Source organism: Dasypus novemcinctus, chromosome 7, assembly GCF_030445035.2.
Source record: "Dasypus novemcinctus isolate mDasNov1 chromosome 7, mDasNov1.1.hap2, whole genome shotgun sequence".
Lineage (NCBI taxonomy): Eukaryota > Metazoa > Chordata > Mammalia > Cingulata > Dasypodidae > Dasypus > Dasypus novemcinctus.
In genome coordinates, this window is record NC_080679.1 from 25655945 (window position 1) to 25672397 (window position 16453).

The 16453-nt window shown below is 38.1% G+C and overlaps 1 protein-coding gene across 3 annotated transcripts in view; it reads left to right on the forward strand.

Moving 5' to 3' along the window:
* The window catches only part of USP37 (ubiquitin specific peptidase 37), a 127282-nt gene that overhangs the window by 30464 nt on the left and 80365 nt on the right, over window positions 1–16453 (forward strand). For all 3 annotated transcript variants that reach the window (XM_023592035.2, XM_071216127.1, XM_004469573.4), the window contains 2 exons: window positions 4964–5061; window positions 6370–6454. In XM_023592035.2, coding sequence (XP_023447803.1) covers window positions 4964–5061; window positions 6370–6454 — 183 coding nt within the window. The remainder of the gene's footprint in view (window positions 1–4963; window positions 5062–6369; window positions 6455–16453) is intronic.

The following is a 16453-nucleotide window of genomic DNA, read 5'->3' on the forward strand; positions in this document are numbered from 1 at the left end:
CTTCCCTCTACATATGGTTTTGAGGCTATAATTAGTGATACCCTTCTTTTAACATCCATTCTAGATTCCCTGCATCCTCCATTAACACTTATGCTGGCCTGGTGGGATGATTCAGGACTTCATCTTTGAGGTATCTGAGCCTCTGGTTATCATGTGCTCATCAGGCCATTTTTGCTATAATTGGCCATTTATAGTTAAAACCGTAGGGGAGAACTGAGAGATGCCCCACTGAATCCCCTTTTTCTAAACCTATTCCTTCCTGTCCCCCTGTATGTCAGCAAACTACCTCCTTATTATAAAGTCAAAGTCATTTACCCCTGCCACTATGGTAACTCCTTTCATTTTGTTTTTCTTTTAAGGGGGTACAAGGGATTGAACCCAGGACCTCATACGTGGGAAGCAGGCACTCAACCACTGAGCTACATCCGCTCCCCAGTGAGAGTTGTTTTTTTGTTTGTTTGTATTTAGGAGGTACTGGGTAGCCAACCTGGGACCTCATATGTGGGAAGCAGGCTTTCAGTCACTTGAGCGACATCTGCTCCCTGTAACTCCTTTCTTTGCCCGCTGATCTGTCAACATAAGGAACACAAAATGGCTTAAGTAGTAGCCATAGCTTTAGGTTTAATAGGACTTTTTCTGTGCTCCCTGGTGAAAAAGTTTCCCCTCTGGGAGCTAGGACCTCTAAACCTACAAAATCTAAATTATGGGAACTGGAAGCACAAATTATCCATTGATTTCCAGACCCATTACAAGTATATATATATATTTTTCCAGAGTGATGTTAGTGTTTTATTAAATTGCATCTGTTTTCTTCTATACCTTTACATTAATTATATTTCTAGAAAATACATTTTATTATTTTTTAATTGTATTTTTTTGAGGATAAATAGATCACAAAAAAATGTTACATTAAAAAATATAAGAAGTTCCCATATACCCCACACCCACCCCAGCCCACTCCTCCCACGTCAACAACCTCTTTCATCATTGTGGCACATTCATTGCATTTGTTGAATACATTTTGGAACACTGCACCGCATGGATAATAGTTTACATTGTAGTTTACACTCTCCCCCAATCCATTCAGTGGATTATGGCAGAATATATAATGTCCAGTACTTGTCCCTGCAATATCATGTAGGTCAACTCCAAGTCCTGAAAATACCCCCGTAACTCATCTCTTCTTCCCTCTCCCTGCCCTCAGCAACTAATGGCTCATTGGTTTAAAGTGCATTGTATCTTGAAGGGCACCCCATTCCTAAGGAATCATCTCTAAGTTGCACCTTCAGAGATTATCATAATACTTTATCAGGCAAGCAGCTTTGTGGTAATACCATATCCTGTGCTCTTTTGTACCTCCTTTTCTGTAAAGTGGGTTCCTTGTTCCAAGATGTTACTTTGCAAGATTCATGTTAATAAAAAAGACACTCTTATTAACCCTTGGATAGTGTTGCTGGCTGAGCCAGTGTGGGCAAGAAAAGCAAATGTGTCCCAGTCAGGATGGAATTACTCCCCTTTCCAGGGTAGAAGGAATCTGCTGTATGTCACCAAATGACAGGTTGATTTCCTCAAGGGGTGATACTGCATCAGGGGCTCAACATCAGTTCTGCTGACCTGTTGGCAGCAGCAGTAGCTAAATGAGCTTTGATGAAGGGGAGCCCATACTACAGGGACCATGCATAGCTTAATCACTGCCACCGTGACCGTTTTATTCATGAGCCGTTTGTGGAAATGTGGAGATGGCAGAGGACAGCGATTGGCTGATACCTGCTGGACGAGACATACTGCCCAGTTGTTTAGTGTATCTTCAGTGGAGTTCTCTGATGAGCATTAATATATGAAACATGAAACATATTCTTATCATTGGAACACATTTTCATAAGTCTATCCATGTACTTTTCCCCCAGATCACTTGTCCCTGATTTTCTGAGCTTGCTCTTTCCAGATTCTGACCATTCATCCAAATCATTTGCTACCACCCGGAAATCATGAACACTTCTGTTTCCACCCAAAGTGGATAATATGGTATACCTGTCAAAGCTCTGCACAGTTGAAGATTTCCCTTCACCAGTGTCTTTCATGGTAGCCCCTTAATAGGGCTATAGTGCATCAGCAGTTTGTTTTCAACTTGTACCAGTGTACTGAGATGATCGTCCATGATTCAGGCTCATATTTTTCTTCCTCTTTCAGCTGGGCATAAGGAGTCCCCATGCTATCTATTCTTGCATACTTGAGTCCAATCCCAGACATACCACTTCCATTTTATGATGGATTGCTGCTGTGCCTTCCTGATCTTATGACTTTGTGGGTATTGTAGCTAATGATGGCTCGCCCTGGTTGTGTAGTACTTTGATGACTTCTTCCAGGTCCTAGTGGAATGCCAGGACCTATTTTACCAATGATGTGTCATTTTCTGCTGCAGGCATCATGGTCTTGCTCTAGAATTCTAAGGGTCTGTGTGCAGCTAACTCTTCCTTCTATGGCATTAACCAGTGTCTTTGTTCTAAAAGTCTGTAATTGGCTCAGCTGAGCCTATCATTTTCTCTCTTGAGCGTATCAATACTCTTAGCAACAACGAACCAATTGTATAGTTTTTATGATTGCTGTTACCCATATCATTTGTATCTGTTGTCTATCGCTATGTAACCAAATTTAGTGGCTTAAAGTAGTAACTATTTTTTATTACTTTTGAGTCTGTGGTCAGCTGTATGATTCTGCACATCTGGGCTGGACTTTGCTGATTATAGTGGATTCTCTCATTTTCTAATGTATCCGTGGTTAGTTGTGGGTTGACTAGGAGTTGGCTGATCCTGATGGCCTCATTCATATGACTTGTTGGCTAGGCTGTCATTTGGTTAATGAGGACAATTAGGCCAGCACAGTAGCCTGGCATTGTTCACATGGCAGTGGCTAGATTCCAAGAAACTGAGTAAAAGCCCAAACTGTGCTTTAGGCTTAGAATTAGAACTCATACTGTTACTGCTGTCATATTCTTTGGGGAAAAGAATGTCGCAAGGTTGACTCCATTAAGGAATAGGGAAATACGCTGCATTTCTTGGTGGGAGACTTGAATAGAGAGAGAAGGAATAATTTGGGGCTTTTTTAAAAAAGCAGCTTTATTGAGATATAATTTATATACAATAAAATTCACCTGTTATAAATATAAAGTTCAGTGATTTTTTACTAAGTTTATTGCATTGTGCAGTCATCACCATAATCCAGTTTTAGAATATTTCTTTTTTCCTGTTAAGATTCATTCTGTAATTACTCTCATACGCTAAAATATGGCATGAGCCATATCTTATAATATATCCCATCCAAGTTTACCACAGATGTTGGGTCTCAGAGGTATTGCCACCAGCAATGGAGTTTCCATTGCCACTGCCAAACAAGCGATTCAACCACAGAATACTATCCTATCCTGTTCTTTTTTTTTTTTTTTAAGATTTATTTTTTTATTTATTTCTCTCCCCTTCCCCGCCCCCCGTTGTCTGCTCTCTGTGTCCATTTGCTGTGTGTTCTTCTGTGACCGCTTCTGTCCTTATCAGCAGCACGGGGAAGCTGTGTCTCTTTTTGTTGCATCATCTTGCTGTGTCAGCTCTCCGTGTGTGCAGCGCCATTCTTGGGCAGGCTGCACTTTCTTTCGCACTGGGCGGCTCTCCTTACTGGGCACACTCCTTGCGCATGGGGCTTCCCTACGTGGGGGACACCCCTGTGTGACAGTGTACTCCTTGCGCGCATCAGCACTGCACATGGGCCAGCTCCACACGGGTCAAGGAGGCCCAGGGTTTGAACCATGGACCTCCCATGTGGTAGGTGGACGCCCTATCCATTGGGCCAAGTCCGCTTCCCCTATCCTATTCTTAGAGTTTGCCTTCTAGGCCCACTTTTAGTACCAACTGTTTAGATCAGGTTCCCTAAAAGCAGACCCTGTGATGGGGATTAGTGGCAAATGATTTATTAAGGATGTGCTCCCACGTGAGACCAGAAAGGTAGAGAAAGCAAGTCGGTAAAGACCAGGAGACCTAGCATGGGTATGATCTCAGACAAAAGTCATACAGAGGTTAGGCTTCATCTTGATCCCAGAGAGGAAATCTGTTATACAAGTTCCACTTTAGAGGTCTAATCCAAGGCAAGAGAGCTGGACTTTTGGACTCTAGTTCTTAACCTTACTTGTGACTCCCAGAGATTGCAGGCAAAGTATTTCTAGTACCTTGAGGGCAGTTCTGTGATGAAGACCCCTAGGTGCTAGCTGTTGAAAACTTGCCACTGATGTGGAAGAGGACACAGAAATGGAATAGATAAAATGGAATTTTGAGGTAATACACTTGTGTTGTCTGCTACAGGTTTAATTCATGATAGTTCCCCTAAAACTAGCACTTTAGATCAAAATCATGAATATTTATCTGAATAGACACTCTTAGTGTGGAGTTCAGGTATTTGGGGATCATAGAGGGGAAAAAATGGAATGGGCCTTAAGAAATTTTAACCTACGTATTCATGAAATTAAAAATACTTTAATACTATGAATGGAAGTGATGCTGTCATTTACTAAATAATATTTCATATCCTTGTAAACTGTAATAACATCTTGGTTTTTTGTTTTACTTTTTTAAACCTATAAAGTACCAAGCTTAAATAATTTCCATTTTAATTGATTCTTTAGGCCTCGGTAGCTGAATCATTTCTTCTGGTCTTGCTTTTGGCCAAGAAAATCTATATGATCTTGCTGTTTTTGATTTAAATTTTGTTTAAAGAAACTACTTCTTTATTTTAGCTTAATTACTAGTCTCTTGGTAATAAAAGATTATTTTCACAATTCTCATTTGCTTAGGTAGACTGTCAAGGCTTATAGTCTAAGATATATCAGTCAAATTCAGTGCTTGAAATGTAAATTTTTTATGACAGCTATTTAAAATGAAGAACTACCTCTGCTATATTGATTTAAAATTAATTGTTATAGGAATAACAAGGCTATGACAGATCCCTCAAGAAAGTATTTAACCAGCAGTAGAGAGAAGCAGCTCAGTTTGAAACAGTCAGAAGAGAATAGGACATCAGGTAAGTGTTACATAAAATAATCTTTATTATACGATATATTCTTTTAGACTACAAATAAAAACCCATATTGGTACCTATCTCTGTGGGATTCAGGCATATAGTACAATTCAGTACTAGGTATTAGGCACTGATCTATACCCAGTTCTCAGCTAAAATATTTTAAAGTATTAGAAATATAAGGGAATTTTATTCTCTTTACAAAAAAATCCAGGCTTTACTTTCTTTTTCCTCTATTTGACTGCCTAGAATTAAATTTTACTCTTTCATTGTTAAAGTACCTGGACCATAGAATCAATCCCAGGAGTTAAAATGGTTGAAATTAAAGTTCATCAGTATTGCTCTTTATTAAAAGCTTTAAGAGAAGATTTTGAAATTATTGTCATTAAGCTCACCTTATACTCCATTTTCATAAAACCTGAAAGTTGGTCCATCCTTGAGTTTTTGTCAGTGTTTCTCACACTTAGGAATTTCTTTGATCCTCTGAAGTGCTTATATTATTTTGAATATTATGCCAACTTGAAAATAAATTGAACCAATCTAAAGTAAGGCATGAGTATGAGAAATTGATAGTTGAAGAGAATCCAGTTGATGAAGACTCTGGGAACATTCTCTGTTGAGTAGTTTGGAATTGGGACAATAGACCCCTACAGAAGGAAGTATCTCTAATATAATTCTTACCTCTGAAGTTAATAATATTTATGTAATATAAACTTTACTTACTGGTTTTGAGCTTTTAAAATTGACCTGTAGATAAGATGCAGGAGACTTGAGAATGTAAAAGGTGTATCTTTAACAAGTTGATATGCCAAAGAGGAGGAAAGAAAAGGAAGTGCGTGGTCAAGTGAAAAGATTGATGGGGCAAAATGTGGAAGTTTCAAGTACATTAAAGTTACAAAGTTAATCAGTAGAAGAACTAAAATGACACAACTAATAATTAGAACAAAAGTAGGGATGTGTGAATTTCTCCTTTTACAGAGGCGGGTCAACTCCTGTTTAAAATTAATAAATCAGGAAATGGTAGTTGAAGCATATTATTTAAAGTTGAAAAGGGAGTCAGAAAAGCTAAGTGAAAAATAGTTTGAAATGAGAAACAACTTTGGAGTTATGAACAGAGGAGTGTTACTTTGTTATTGTAACCTTTCCTACAGTATTTAAATCTTTTGTCATGTATATATGTTACTTTAATGACAAGAAAAGGGAAAAAAAAGACTTAAATATAAACAGTTCCAATAGTTTAATTTTATTATTAAATGATACTGTATGGTTAATTTAGGAATTAACTTTTTTCCTGTATTTTTTGTTTTGTAGGGCTTTTACCTTTGCAGTCATCATCCTTTTATGGTAGCAGAGCTGGATCCAAGGACTACTCTTCTGGCAGCACTAACTTAGACAGGTATGCATTGGTTATATTTCTTGTGAAGAGCTTGAAGAGCTAGATTCTTCAGAATATTGAGTGATGAGATAACCTGTGCAATATGCTGTGAGTACCGTAATTTAAAAATTTTAAAAATGGATAAGAGAATCAGAACCATGACATTTTAGTTAGAAAGTATACTGGAAATTTTTAGTTCAAACTTTTTTTTTTTTTTTAATTTTTGACAAATGAATTAACTGATATGTAAGAAGATTTTGTGTTAAGGCCACAGGCCAGGGCTGACATGGTTTTCAAATTCTAAACCGGGTACTGTTACCCTAAGTGATATACATATTAAAAGACATCCGCTGAGGAAGATTTTTTTTTTAGGAGGCACCAGGGATTGAAGTCAGAACCTCATAGAGGAGAAGCAGGTGCTCAACCATTTGAGCTACATCCTACATCCACAGCCCCTTTTTTTTTTTTAATTAATTTTTTAAAATATTACATTAAAAAAATATGAGGTCCCCATATACTCCCCACCCCCCAACACAGCCGTTTTTTTACATCTTTTTTTCTTGCTGAGGCATTTTTTAAATTCCCTTTGTTGCCTGTATATTTGTTAAGCTACCTACCAAAAATTTTCTTTAAAAAAAACCAAAAGCTTCATACCAATGAGTGTCTTTATTGGAAAAGGCTAGTCAGTTATTTGTTGATTTTATAGAGTTTAACTTTTTTTTGAGATTTATTGGATATTATTATGTAAGAAAAATAGGGATAGTCCCTAAATAATGAGGGTAATGTTGGTGTACATAGTATATGCTATATAGTGATCTACCAAGTCATAGTTTATTTTTCGTTAGAAGTTAATACAAAGTGGTAAAAACGCATTGATTATTCTTATAAAACAGATTATAGTAAAGTAAAGAAGTTGATGTTATATACTTTGCTATAGTCAGCCTTGGGTGGCCTTGATCATACACTTTGTGACTGCAGTGATAACTAAGTTATTTAAATATAAAGAAGAGGTAATTTGATATATTTCTGCTTATTAGAAGAATCTAAAAGTAATACAAGTAAAAAAACTAAATTTAATTTGCAAATGATTAAGCATAACATATTTCTTCTCGTGATAATTGAGTAAGCATATGCATTCCACATAGGAATGATTGTTTTGTTTTTACATTTCCGCAAGTCTCAAAAATTTTTTATTTGCTCAAATCAGAATACATTCTTTATACTGTATTTGATATGCTGCATAAGTCTCTCTTAATTTGTAAGATTAAGTTTTACATGACAATTAGGCTAAGAAACTCGGTCGTTAGTTGGTAGCATTTCCCATATTCTGCATTTGGTTGTTTGCTTCCTCATCATTAATTTGTTCCTTCCCAAGTTTCTTGTAAATTGGTAATTATATTTTGAGACCTAAAAATATTCTGGTTCAATTTTGGGGGCAAGAATTTCACAGGTGGTGCTGTGTACATTCTATTGCATCACATAGTCTGGTTGATCCTATGCTTTAGGGATGTTAATGTAAATTAGTTGGTTGTCATTCTGCTCAATTCATTATCTTTCATCAAATGACCTTGATATCCATTGATATCACTACCAGGATTCATTATTTCATAAATAAGAGTAATTTTCAAATTCTGTTATTCCTTTGACATTTATTGGTTGGAATTCTCTAATAATAAAGAACTTTACTTCAACTTTGGTTGCCTTGAAATATAACATGTAAAAGAAACAGAAGATAAATTGCCCATTCTTTACCTTAACTTTAAAACAATGCCTTAGTTGCCTCCATAGCTGACTGATGTATTTGGTCAGGTATGTAAGAAACTATTAAAGGTTATAGTGGCCCTTGACGAAAGGACATGGCAACCAACTTGAGGGGATTGCTACAGTAAAAAAAGGGGCATTTTGAGGATTAAAAGAATAAAGCTGCAAATGCAAATTTAACACAAAAGAGTTGTGATTTTCAATTTCTAAATAGTTTCCTATTTTATTTTCCATGTTAATATTTAGTTTAGACTGTGGTCAGAGAATATGGATCATAGAGTATTTGCTTTTTTAATGAGCAGATTGCTTCACACACTTCTGATTGTTTAACAGGTATTCTCAAAAACTCCACATGCAGCTGGTTTAGGTTTTTTTTCCTTGCATAAATTTTTCAGTGCAGTTTAATAATAAAGTATTTCTCACTTTCGCTATTTTAACAAGAATTACCTGAAGTTCATTAAGACATGAGTGGTGGTGAAGGCATTTCTATGTTCATTATGCCCATAAACTTTCATATGAATTTTCAAAAAGAGTAATATTAATGATGTTAAAACAAAATTTAGTGGCTTAAAACAACCATCATTTTATTACATCTTGTAATTTTATGGGTCAGGAATTTGTTCTAAATGGCATCAACTGAGGTCCCTCGGTGGTTTTCGACTAAGGAGAATCATCAACTTGTTTTTTACTTTTGAGGTACCTGGGGCTGGGCATTGAACCTGGGACCTCGTATGTGGGAAGCTGGGATTAATTATACCATTCATAAAATGTTCTATAGCACAGGATTGAGAAGGTTTTCTTATATTTTTACATTATAAATTTTCAGATGATGGGTAAGGTATGAATATTGTCTAAAGGCCTTCTTACATTCCTTACATTCATAGGGTTCCTCACCAGAATGAATTCTCAGATGTTGAATAAGGGATGAATTAAGTCTAAAGGCCTTCCTGCATTCCTTACATCCAAAGGGTTTCTCACCAATATGAATGCTCTGATGCAGAGTAAGTTTTTTTGGCTCAATCTAAAGGCCTGTTATATACCTATGTATATTCAGCCTTGGGTGGCATCCATCACGCACTTTATGACTGCAGTAATAACTAAGTTATTTAAATTTGAGAGGAAGCTTGATATATTTCTGCTTATTTGAAGAATCTAAAAGTAATAGAAGTGAAAAAAACTAAATGTAGTTTGCAAATGATTTATTAAGAATAATACATATTTCTTTTCAAGATAATAGAATGAGCATATGCATTCCACATAGGAATGATTAAGGAAAAAAAATTCATGCAAAGCTGAACTCAAAGATGTGGCAGTTTGGTATTATTCATGAATTCCAAAAATATGTGTATTATGTTTGTAAACTGGTCTGTTCCTCTGGGCATGATACTCTGATTGATTTAAATTCAAAGACTTTACATTAACTTGATTAAATCAAGATTAGGGCTTTGATTTGACCATTTTGGCCTTGTCATTAGCATGTGCAGGGTTGAGTCCCCCCCCCCCTGTCCCCCCCCCCCCACCCCCCACCCCTCCCCCCCCCCCCCGTGGTGGACTTTATAAAGACAATCAAGAACAAAGAAGAAATACACAGAAGAGCGTTTCATAGACATGGAAGAGGATCCTTTCGCCCTGGGGAGAGTGACAAGCCATTCACCTGATAGTTTACAGCTGACCTTGTGAAGAGACCACAGCAGCTGAACTGGAAAGAAATGAGCCCTCTGGGCCCACAGAGCCTTAAGATAAAGAAGGAAGGCTGAATGCTCACAGATATCGGCAACCTTCTTTGATGAGAAAGTACCTCTTATGGTACCTTGAGTTGGACTCTTTAGGGCCTTGTAACTGTAAGCTTATACCCCAAATAAATACTGTTTATAAAAGTCAATGGATCTGGTACTTTTTATCAGCACCCCTTTTGACTAATATAGGTGAAATTTTCCAGATCAACAAAAAATGTAATATTGAACAAAGGTAGAAGCCCTTGAAGTATATGGAAAACAGAGACTGGAATCAAGGATTTGGGGCTGGAGCTCTAAAACCAACATGAGATTGGGATCTCAGTCTAGAACTTTCTGGTTTTTTTTTTTTTAAGATTTTATTTTTATTTATTTAATTCCCCTCCCCTCCCCCGGTTGTCTGCTTTTTGTGTCTTTTTGCTGCCTTTTGTTTCTTTGTCCGCTTCTGTTGTCGTCAGCGCCACGGGAAGTGTGGGCGGTGCCATTCCTCGGCAGGCTGCTCCCTCCTTCCCGCTGGGCAGCTCTCCTTACAGGTGCACTCCTTGCGCGTGGGGCTCCCCTACGCGGGGGACACCCCTGTGTGGCAGGGCACTCCTTGCGCGCATCAGCACTGCGCATGGGCCAGCTCCACACGGGTCAAGGAGGCACGGGTCTTGAACCGCGGACCTCCCATGTGGTAGACGGATGCCCTAACCACTGGACCAAAGTCCGTTTCCCCTTTCTGGTTTTTTATAATGAAGCTACATGAAGCTGGGTATCTAGAAATTCTCTTTTACTTAGAACCCTGGAGAAAACACCTCTGTATAAACTACAGATGAGAAGCAGATGTGGCTCAAACATTTGGGCTGCTGCCAACCACCTGGGAGATCCCCGGGTTTGGTTCCCAGTGCCTCCTAAAGAAAACAAGCACACAGCAAACTGAGGTGACAGGCCAGCGTGGCAAGCTGAAGCAACAAGCAAGAACAGAGGTGGCTCAAGCCATTAAGTGCCTCCCTCCCACATAGGAGGTCTGGGTTCAGTTTCTAGTGCCTCCTAAAGAAGAGGAACAAGACAGCAAGCTGACGTCATGGGCTGGCCCTGTGAGCTGATGCAATAAGATGAAGCAACAGGACGACACAACAAGATGATGCAACGAAGAGATACAACAAGGAAACACAATGAGAGACACAACAAGCATGGAGTGGAGGTGACTCAAACCATTGGGCACCTCCCTCCCACGTGGGAGGTCCTGCATTCAGATCCTGGTGTCTCCTGAAAAGAGAAAGATGAGCACATAATGAACAGACACAGAGAGCAGACAGCAAGTGCAAACAATGTGGGAGAGAAAGAAAGAAAGAAATCTTTAAAAAAAGAACAACTGAGGTTGTAACTATAAATGTGCTACTTTCCTGATGGTCCCTGAGGAGAGTGTCAAGACAAGAAAATGGAAATTGTGATGACTACAGTCTGCTTTAATGTTACATGCAAAGACCTCTGAACCCCTAATGTGAAGTTGTGTACGGCTTACAGGGCCAGGCTGAGGCAATTCCTAGGGACTTGTGAATGACCATGGAATGTAGCACTGAGAGAAACCTGTGTTGGCCTTCTCAATTTACTTTGCTGTAATAGTCTTCTGGAAGAAAAGACTAAGGAAAATAAAGGCAATGAAATATTCAAAGAAATAATGACAAAATGAGCAAAGTCCTCATTTTGAAAAGCTTCATCACATGTCAAATATCAGATATTAAAATAAAAATGCATTTTAAAAGGTAATGGATAAAGAAAAATTTTAAAGCTACCAGAAAGGAAGTATATCTTCTATTAAAAAACAAACAAAAACCAGAACAAATTGGCATGGCATCAGTAGAAATAGAAGACCGTAGAGTAATACTATCAACAAATTCTATACCCAGCCAAATTATAATTCAGGAACACAGGCACATAATGTTATTTTTATTTTTTTTATTTTCTTAAGGATTTATTTTTTATTTATTTCTCGCCTTCTCCCCGTCCCCCCCTCCCAGTTGTCTACTCTCTGTGTCCCTTCACTGTGTGTTCTTCTGTGTCCGCTTGTGTTCTTGTCAGCGGTCCCGGGAATCTGTTTCTTTTTGTTACGTCATCTTGCTGCATCAGCTCTCCGTGTGTACAGAGTCACTCATGGGCAGGTTGCACTTTTTTCACATTGGGCGGCTCTCCTTACGTGGCACACTCCTTGCACATGGGGCTCCCCTGCGAGGGGGACACCCCTGCATGGCATGGCCCTCCTTGCACGAATCAGCACTGCACGTGGGCCAGGTTATCACACGGGTCAAGAGGTCTTCCCATGTTGTATGGCAGACACTGTATCCATTGAGCCAAATCTGCTTCCCACATAATGTTATTTTTAAGTATGTAAACACAGAGAAAGAACTTATTCAGCAAGAAGAAGACTGAACAAAGGAAAGAGCAAGAGGTCAGAAATATCAGTGAGCAAAGACATTTTTGAAGCATGCCAAAACCAAATTTTTTTTTACATTTTTATTGTGGCAAACTATACATAACACAAAATGATTTTAACTATTTTTGTATGTACAATACAGTGACATTAAGTACGTTGATAGGGTTGTATAGTTTTCATTGCTGTCTTTTCTCACTGCGTTTTCATCTTCCCAAATAAACACTGTATCCATTACAATAACTCCCCATTTTCCACCCCCAACCCCTGGGAGTGGAAACTATTCTGCTGCTTCTCTCTGAATTTGCCTATTCTAGATAGCTCATGCAAGTATTATAGAATCATACAGAGTTTGTACTTTTGCGTCTGGCTTATTTCACTTAGCATAAAGTTTTCAAGGTTCATCCATGACGCACGTATTAGAACTTCATCCCATTTTTCAGCTGAATAATAATCTATTGCATGAATATACCACATTTTGTTTATCCATTCTTCCATTCATGGACAGTGGGTTGCTTCCAACTTTTGGCTGTTGTGAATAATGCTTGTATGAACATTGGTGTATAAGCATCTGTTTTGAGTCTCCGTTATCAAGTATTTTGGTAATACACCTAGGAGTGGAATTGCTAGGTAATATTGTAATTCTATTTAACTTCTTGAGGAACTTCCAAACTGTTTTCCACAATAGCTGTACCATTTTACATTCCCACCAACAATGCTTGAAGATTCCTATTTCCCTCATCCTCAACAAAATTCTCTTTCTTTTACTTTTTTTTAAATAGCCATCTTAGTGCTTTTGAAGTGGTATGTCATTGTGGTTTTGATTTACCTTTACCTAATGGCAAGTGAGTTTGAGCAGCATTTCGTGTGCTTATTGTCAGTTTGTTTATCTTCTTTGGTGAAATGTTTACTCGGTTGCGTTGCCCATTTTTTAATTGGGTTTTTGTCTTTTCGTTATAGGAGTTCTTTATATATTCTAGATATTAGAACCTTTTCAAGTGGTTCTTTTCAACCATTTTCTCTCTTTCTTTTTGGTTGCTTTTTTACTTTCTTTGAATATGAATTTGAGAATTGGCTTTTCCATTTCAGTAAAATGGGCTGGTGAAATTTTATCAGGATTGCACTCCTTGCACATACATATCAGCACTGTGCGTGGGCCAGCTCACCAAATGGGTCAGGAGGCCTTGGGTTTGAATCTCAGACCTCCTATATGGTAGACAGATGCTGTATCCATTGAGTCACATCCACTTCTCTCTTCCTTATTTTTGAAGGACAATTTTGCTAGACATAGAATTCTTGGTTGACAGTTTTTTCCGGTACTTTACATGCGGTATTCCATTGCTGTCTCACCTACATGGTTTCTAATGAGAAATGAGCGATATTAATTGAGGCTGCTTTGTATATGATGAGTTGCTGCTTTTTTGCTGCTTTCAGGATTCTCTCTTTGTCTTTGGCATTTGACAGTTTGATGATAATGTGTCTCTCTTTAGATGTCTTTGAATTTACCTAATTTGGAGTTCATTGAGCTGCTTGGATATGTATGTTCGTATCTTTTGTTAGATTTGGGAGGTTTTCAGCTGTGGTTTCATGAAATAGTTTTTCTGCCTCATTATTTCTTTCATGGACTCCTATTATTTGTATATTATTACACTTGATTGTATCCCACAGGTCTTTTAGGTGCTGTTAAATATTTTTCATTCTTTTTTCTTTCCGTTCCTCATACTGAGTAGTTTTAGTTGTTCTAACTGCAAGTTTACTGACTCTTTTGCTCACTCTTATCTGTTGTTGAATCTTTCTAGAGATTTTTTATCTCAGTTACTGTGCTTTACAGCTCCACATTTCTCTTTTGTTCCTTTTTTTCCCCTCACAAAAAATGCTAGGAAAATTTTATTAATTATTTGGTTCCGTTTTTTAATTTCTATCTCTTTATTGAAATTATCATTTTGTTTATAATTCATTTTCTTGATTTTCTTTAGCTTTGTTTTTCTTTAGGTCTTAGCATATTTAAGGTAGTTTAAGTTCTTTGTCTGATATGCCCAATGTCTGTGGTTCCTTCATTGATTATTTTAGCTTTATTTTGTTCCTTTGAATGAGCCATCTTTTCCTGGTTCTTTGTATCTTTTGTGACTTTTTGTTAAATCTGGACATTTTAATATTTTAATGTGTTTACTCTGGAAATCAGATAACTATGCAAAGACTGGATCCCTTGACCTAGGGTATGTAGTTAATGAGATCTGTTTCTTAGGCTTATATTCAGCTGGTGCTATGATAAAGATTTCCTTGAATGCAGTGCATAACAACAACAAATAAAGTGAAAGAAAACACCTTTCCCAGTCTTTGCAGATTGGCTCTTTGCTGGTGATCTTCAGCACTTAGCCAGCCTTAAGGTGAGCCAAGGACAGCTCAAAGAGAAAGAAAGCATAGGATACGGTACTCTCAGGTCTTTTCTGAAGGTACTTGTAGTCTTTTCAGTTCCTACCCCACCCCCAAACATAGATACCCTCAGTAAATTCTCAGCCTTTAGTTCTAATACTTGGTATTAATGTATATCTCAGCCAATAATGCCTTGCCCCAGGCAGCTCTGGTTTTTGTTTATGTTTTTGTTTTTGTTTTTTAATATTGTTTTGCAGCTCTTTCAGCCATTTATACATGTAGAGTGCATTCTGGGATTGGTGAGACAGGGTCAAGAATCCTATATCAGTCTTTCATTCTACCACCTGATGGATTGGTATAGACATACATGCACCCTGATATACACATAAGGTTTACTCTGATCACTCTAGAACCCAGAACAGAGACCTTGACTGGTACCATGGACTGGTAGCCCATCAAGCTGGGAAGAGCATGGGAGAAGGGGCAGTAAATGTACCACAAGGGTTTCCCACCCTTTTGAATTGCTCATTTTTTTATTTGGCACCACCATAGTCAAGCAACCCTTAACTTTTCTAGATCTCTGAGAAAGTTGTTTCTGCCAATTTCTACTGGTGTTTCAGTGTTGCTGTGGCGGACATAATCTGGGAAATTTTCACTCTCCCATCTTGCTGGCATTATTCCTAACATCATTCTTAAAAAAGATAAAATGCCTTGTCTCTTAATTAGGACCAAGCCAGGTATGTTTGCCCTCACCACTTCTGTTCAACATTGTAATAACTGATGGTCTAGTAAGTGTAATAAAACAAGGAAAAGAAATAAACCACATCCATATTAGAAGGATTAAAACTGCCTTAGCAATGACATAGCAATGATTGATGTAGCAATGTAGCAATGATAAATCATAATTTAAAAAAACAGTAGTAGGGAAGCAGATTTGACTCAACTGATAGAGCGTCCGCCTACCACATAGGAGATCCAGGGTTCAAACCCAGGGCTTCCTGAACCATATGGTGAGGTGGCCCACGCGCAGTGCTGATGCACACAAGAAGTTCCGTGCCACACCAGTGTTCCCTGCCTAGGGGAGCCCCACACGCAAGGAGTGCACCCTGCAAGGAGAGCCACCCCGCACGAAAAAAAAAAGCGCAGCCTGCCCAGGAGTGGTGCTGCACACATGGAGAGCTGTGGCAGCAAGATGATGCAACAAAAAGGGATGCAGATTCCTGGTGCCGCCAACAACAATGCAAGTGGACACAGAAGAACACACAGCAAATGGACACAGAGAGCAGACAACAGGGTGGGGGAAGGGGAGAGAAAGAAATAAAAATAAATATTTTTAAAAAAAAATAGTGTATCTAGGTATTTATACCATGAAAAATATGAAATACTTAGAGATAAATGTGATAAGAAAACATGCAAGACCTATACACTGAAAACAGCAAATCGTTGCTAAGAGAATTTACAGGATATCCAAATGTTGAGACATACCTTGTTATGAGTCAGAAAATTCAATCTTTTTAAGGTGAAAGTTCTCCCCCAAATTGATCTAGAGATTCCAAGAAATCTCAAGGAAAATCCCAGAAATGTGTGTGTGTGTGTGTGTGTGTGGAAATTGACATGCCAATTCTTATGGAAATGCAGAGGACTTCAAATAGCCAAAACAACTATGAAAAAGTCAAACAAAGTTGGGGACATAGACTACTTGAGTATAAGACTTACTGTAATGTTACAGTAATCAAGACA